General features: G+C 49.5%; 1 protein-coding gene across 1 annotated transcript in view; it reads left to right on the forward strand.

Moving 5' to 3' along the window:
- The first annotated feature begins 415 nt into the window (after nucleotides 1–415).
- The window catches only part of LOC144156445 (uncharacterized), a 63,401-nt gene continuing 57,383 nt past the window's right edge, over nucleotides 416–6,433 (forward strand). Inside the window, exon 1 of the mRNA XM_077688376.1 lies at nucleotides 416–538. Coding sequence (XP_077544502.1) covers nucleotides 434–538 — 105 coding nt within the window. The 5' untranslated portion in view covers nucleotides 416–433. The remainder of the gene's footprint in view (nucleotides 539–6,433) is intronic.

Consider the following 6,433-nt stretch of genomic DNA (forward strand, 5'->3'; position numbering starts at 1 on the left):
CGATAGGATGAGGGCAGCCCAAAATGTTGGAAAATAAAGTTCAGAAACTAGTCGCGCAGCTATCTAGTACGCAGTAAATATTCGAAGTACGAAATTCGTTAAGCGAGTGGCGCAACACATTCAAGGCTTTCTTGGTCAATGTGGCCGGCAGAGAGGTGGGCACACTGAAAGCGTTCTTTTACTGCTTCACAGTAAAAGAACGCTTTCTGAGATATCATCACAAAATATCCAGCAAAACCGACCTCGTTACAATAAAAGCGGTATAGTGGGCTTACTATATAGCCACAAACAAGTTTTCGCATTTTGAATTTTAATTTGCTCACTTCAATCGGGGCAACGTTTTCGACTTAGCTCGTACGGGGCCGCGCGCACGCAGGAATACGGACTGGCATCATGGCTTTCAAGTCGCGTGGGCTCCATTTCTTCTCCCAACATGCACGTCGCGCAGCTGGTGCTGGCAGGTTCCTCGGCGCTCCTCACCGAGATGATCAGCGACGGCGCCACTACTTCCTTGCTCATGCCAATAACTGTGCAATTCGTAAGCAATTTTGTGACCATTCTTCCTTTTGCACCGCCTTTCCTCTCCTTTAGGCTACCATTCTGCCGTGGCCGCATTAAATTGAGCCGTGTAACCCACAATCGGGCATTTTCCGGCCAAACAGTGCAAGGCAGGGAGGAGGGGTTGGTGTTGAACGCGCACCACGTGCGGTTATTCACGTTTAGCGCGCCGAGAACGCCCCAAATGAATAACTATGGCTACGTGGTCCACTTAAAATATGGTGCGTCAAATGTTTCGTAGAATCATTTAAACAAAACGAACAGAAACCGTTATTTCGTAAAGGTGAACAAGAACGTACCATTGGCATTTACAGTGTGGCTCCGTTTGCTTTTACAGGATTAACAGCAGTGAGCGTGGTGAGTAATATGTGAGGGAGATCTCCTGCGAACCCCGAAGGCAGATGGCCATGTTTGAATTATGACCTGGTGCGGTTAAAAAATAAGACCTCCAGATGAGGCTGAATTATAAAGACGCAATCACTATCTGGAATACTCCAACTGCCACATTAATTAACCGTGGCGCGCAAGCACGGGGCTTGGCTACTCTTGTTTAAACACTACCTCCCCATGAACGAACGGCAAAATGCACGCCTCTGTGCCCTCAGCAGCTGCGCACCGAGGCGGCCATCAGTTAACAATGCACTATGGGCTGTCTCGACAGGACAGGTTACGAACAATATTTGTACCGGTCACCGTGTAACAAAAATATTTCGAGAGAAGACAGCTCTGCATTTCTATGAGCTATCACGCATTAAACGGGATATCACAGCACTCAGTCGATCAGCTTACATGAATGTCATAATAGCGTATATTATTTCCGAACGCATCTAGCTTTTTTGGATTGCTATAATTTACATGCAGGGCACACAAGCCCTCACTCTGTCTAGAATAGTATCATAGGTGCCCGCTCCGGGCAAGACCAGTTTTTGCAAGCTGCTTCCTTTGGGATGGGCCGGCCATCGTTATCTACCGCGTCTGGCACATTAGTTTCATGCATTTTCCTAGCACGGTAGTGCCCTTTACATGGATGCTACTCGCCGGAAAGCCAAGGAGCTGCACTACTGCCCCATTCATGTAAACGTGGGTAGTGGCGTGTAAGACTGCTAGTGCTTTTACAGCGCTGAAAATTGATCACACTTATTGACGCCTTCCTGCAAAGGAAGGCTTCGGTAATGCAGAATTTTGACTTCGTGAAAAGAGGGAGCTAGGGCCAGAGTACTTGGTCCGCAATGGAGTAACAGGGAATGTAGAATAGGTTTACAGCGTTTACGAGAGGGTAGAACAAGCAGCAGTTAATCCAAACAGAAGTGCAGGTTGGAAGTACTACAAACCTTTGCACTAACTTCTAGCGACGATGATGAGGTTGATGAAGAAGTTTCTGTGAGTTGAGGTTCTAAGCCGATATAAAATTGCCGCTGCATAACCTGAACATTCAGTACGAGATTTTATTCTGGTACTTAGGAGGAGAGAAAGGTAGAATAGAGCGGGCTAGAGAACGGGCAATGAAGAATTTCGGAATGTGCAGTCGCCGACATGAAACACCCAATAAGCGTTCGGAGAGAAATAACCTTATAATAAGTCATATCTTTTGCAAGCAGAACAGAGTAAAGCCCTAACGAGGAGCCCTAACCTAAAAACGAAACCGATTTCGTCAACTGCCAGTCCACGCAAATTTTCAGGATGTTAAAGGCCTAAACAGGGTTCCAAAGGTTGCGATTTTGCGTGCGCAATCACTGGAGTACTATGCAAGAATCGTCCTGCCGCAAAAAAATGGTTTAAAACGTTGAGTATTAGTCCAGTTATCGTTCGTTAAAAAGGGCCAGCAATAAGGCCTGAGCTCTTGCCCTCCCATCGTGCCTCCAAACCACCGTGGAAGCTGTGACGTCACCGACCAGGCGCAAGAACACCTAGAGAAACAGGGCAAGGTTTGAGATGCGCGCAGCCATGGGTTCCGCTCGGCGGTACGTCACATTTTTTTTTTAGCAGCCGACGCACAGGCTCTTCCCACAACTGCCGAGCGGGGCCGGTCGGCCCGCTCGAACTGCCTGGCGACCGTGCTCCTCACGTCGGCCGTGGTCTCGTGGGATATATATATAAACGCGGTGCCTGCGCCGCTCCGCTCCATCGTTCCAGCGCCGTTCCTCCGCTGTCCAACGCTGCAACGTGAACCCCCTATGCGTCGCATCTACACAGGGGTTCCCGCGAGGGGAGGTGGGAGTTTTTTAAATGCAGAGCATTTCTTTAACTCACATTAAGCGTCCGCCGTCCGTCCGCAACAGCTCAGCACGCAGGTGCGCCCTCTCCCCCACTCCTCCTCTCCCGCATCACGCTACCCTCCTCGCTCTCAACAACAGGTCCGCACCCCTCCCCCTACACTATATAAAAAAAAAAATAATAGTTATCGGAGCCTGGTTTCGATCCCACGACCCTTTGGGCGGAACGCGAGGTACATGGTGCTATTCCCACTGCGCCACAAAAGCGACACAGAATCAAAGGGTACGAACGCGCCTTACATCCTTGACTCATTCAAACTACGTCAAGAAGCTGCTGATACACGGCAGCAGTTGCATCGATCTCGTCTTTACCAGTTGCTGCAACGCACGACCACTGCTTAAAGACCCCTTAACAGTACACTTTAGCGACCACGAAGCCGTCGTTCTCAGCGTACAATACAACGACAACAGCAACAAATAAATAAATAACGACTTAGAACAACCTACTCCTTGCCTTCACTTCTTGCGTCACAAAAAAAAAGAAAAATTGGGCCCATCTCTCCACGAGGGGGGACTCGAGTCGCAAAATCACGAAAGTAATAATTAATATATAAAAGAAATAATAATAATTAATAGTAATAAGCAATAATAGTTAACACATTCACTACCACCCCACCACCACCCCCCAAACACTAACGTTAACGCAATACACCCACCCCCTACGCGACGCATTTACTCGAGTCCCCCCTCGTGGGGAGATGGGCCCAATTTTTTTAGAATAGGGGAAACGAGCGTTTGAAGGCCAGATATGGGGGTCCCAAACACAACATCCGGCAGTAATAGAAGATGCGGAAAGAATAGAAGATGCATACCGACGACTAGCCAGACGCTAGCGTTTCCTCATGCGGTGCTGTCGCTGCGAACAAGCATCGCCGGAGTTCTACAGTCACCGCTTGACAAAGCCATGCCAACGACGATCATCAGCGCGCAATCTTTCCCTGACCCATCACCCCTCTCATGCATTTATAAACTGACTTTCAGCAATAGTGCAGCTCTGGCGGGCGGTGACAGGTTTTAGCTGCTGCGGTGTACGCCGTATCGTGCATACACCACCGATTCGCTGCAGTATTTAAAGGAGCCCATCAATAGCGGCGCCGTACTGTTCAGTGGTTCGTCCGCCACAGAGGCTGCGTGAGAGCATTCGGCCGCACGCCAGAGCGACGCAGTATGACGGCGAAAAAGCGGTAGGTAAACAATGAAAGAAAGAAGCGATCTTTTTTTGCGTGTCTGTGTGGCCCCTGCTTTAGCAGAGGTGTAATATTTCGTATACGTTGTCGTGAAGGGGTACTGTAGCGATTGCGCGATTGAAATGGCGACCAACCCTATTTATGGCACCCTTAAGTCTATAAGCAAGAGTAAAGGCAGTAGTCTCATTATGTTGGGAGCACAATTAGGCTGTACTTAAGCAAAATGACGGCGCTAACGACCAGAAAGAAACCCAAAACTTTCGCTCAGTAGTAGGCAATGTGCAGGAGTTTTAACTAGGGCTTGATAACAAATTTGTGTTTAAAGAAAAGCAGGTAAGCATGTAGCCGGCAAACATCTCTAAATATAGCTGCAGCAATCTCAGAGCCAGTGGAACCTGTATAAGGAAGGGAACCTGGAAAGAAAACTGGTTAATTATATCAGAACATGAGGACCATCATTAAGAAATGCAGAAGCATGAAAGCGTCAAGCAGCAGGAAGCAAATAGGTGTGACACAAATGCCGAAACTAACACAAATTCGTTATCTTCGTACCTAGTGGAGTGTTCCGTAGTGGAGTGTTCCGTAGTGGAGTGTTCCGGGTTAATTTTGACCACCTGGGAATCTTTAACGTGAGCCGAAATATCGTACACACGGGCGTTTTTGCCTTTCGCCTCCATCAGAAAAGCGGCCGCCAAGGCCGGGAATCGAAACCGCGTCCTCGTGCTCAGCAGCTCAACGCCATATCCACTGAGCCACGGCGGCGGGTTCCTCATGTAGAAGAAGCCCGTTACCCGCCGCGGTAGCTCAGTGGCTAGGGCGTTGCGCTGCTGAGCACGAGGTCGCGGGTTCGATTCCCGGCCGCGGCGGCCGCTTTTCTGATGGAGGCGAAAAGCAAAAACGCCCGTGTGTACGAGATTTCGGCGCACGTTAAAGATCCCCAGGTGGTCAAAATTAATCCGGAGCCCTCCACTACGGCGCGCCTCATCGCCTGTGTTGCGTCGGCGCGTTAAACCCTCGAATCAATCAATCAAGAAGAAGCCCGTTGATTGTCAGTCGATGAAAATTTCACAGTACTTACGACTTCACTGTGATATACGTAATAACGAAAGTAGGCAAAACTCGGCGTAATTTTAAAGCCGTCTTAGCGGCTATTTTTCATGTAATTTGTTTCAAAATAGTTTAAAGGGACCCTGCAACGCTTACAATCGAATACTCGGAATGTATTTTAAAGGGGCCCTAAATAGGCTTCCGAAGGTCGCCATTTCGATCACGCAATCGCTGGAGTACCCCTTCACGACAACGTATACCAAATATTACACATCTGCGTAAAGCAGGTGCCGCACAAACACGAAAAAAAATATTTCCCTTTCTATTCTGGCTCACCAACCATACCTTGCCGCCACACTGCCGCGCTCTGACGCAGTTCTTTCTGGCTCTGACGCCCCTCTATGACGCACGAGACACTGCCCAGTGCGGGCGCCGCGTACGCCAACCACAACGACAGCGTTCACCGTGCAACCGAAATCTGGTGGGCGGAGCATGCGCATCGAGTGCTAAAAAAAAAAGCGCGCGCAGGGCTTAGCGCAGCCAATGACTGCACGTACATCAAGGAGGGTGATGGATTGCCCTGTTTCTCTCGGTGGTCTTGCGCCGGGTCGATGACGTCGTGGCCACGGAGCAAGATATGGTCGTGGCTTCCACAGTGCTTCGGAGGAGCTACTAGAGGAGGAGAGCCCCAGGCCTTTGGGTGGCCCCTTTTAATGAGCGACAACTCGGCTAATACTTAACGAATTTAAACAATTTTTGTGGGATGACGTGCTTTGGATAATACTCCAGTGACTGCGCACACAAAATCGTAACATTCGGCAGCTTATTTAGGGCCCCTTTAAGGTAAAGTCTATTGTCCCAGCAATCTCCTCCCGCAAGAATATGCAAATTCGTTCACTATCACCGAAACTACGCGCGATGAGAAATCTTGCATAATCGTTCCCTCTCAACTCGACCGCGGACAACGCGACGAAAGCTGCGCGCTCCCTCCCGGAGATGGGGGGCGGCTCGCGGCGTCTTCTCCGGCGGCCTTCGATATATGACAGGCCGGGGAAATTTCCCCTTTTCTCCGAAACATGGAGGGGTCTATTTCCGGTTTCGTGCCACAAAAAATCAGGCACGGCTGCCTGCTCGAAAGCGCGCGCTCAGGCTGGTAGGGCGTTTTCGAAGCAATAAACGTTTGTTTTGATGTTATTTGGCTGAAAGGGGATTATTACGTTAGTCTCTCAAACTCCACGCGCACTCAAAACACAAAAGAAACATCAAAACTGTGCGTACAGGCTCAGGCATAGAAGGGGTTGGTACACAGCGCCGACAACCGCGGATCGTCACAGAAAATGCGAGAAATAAGCCGCGAAGCTCACCAGC

Source organism: Haemaphysalis longicornis, unplaced genomic scaffold (assembly GCF_048455015.1).
Source record: "Haemaphysalis longicornis isolate Haplotype H1 unplaced genomic scaffold, Haemaphysalis longicornis Haplotype H1 scaffold_1, whole genome shotgun sequence".
NCBI lineage: Eukaryota > Metazoa > Arthropoda > Arachnida > Ixodida > Ixodidae > Haemaphysalis > Haemaphysalis longicornis.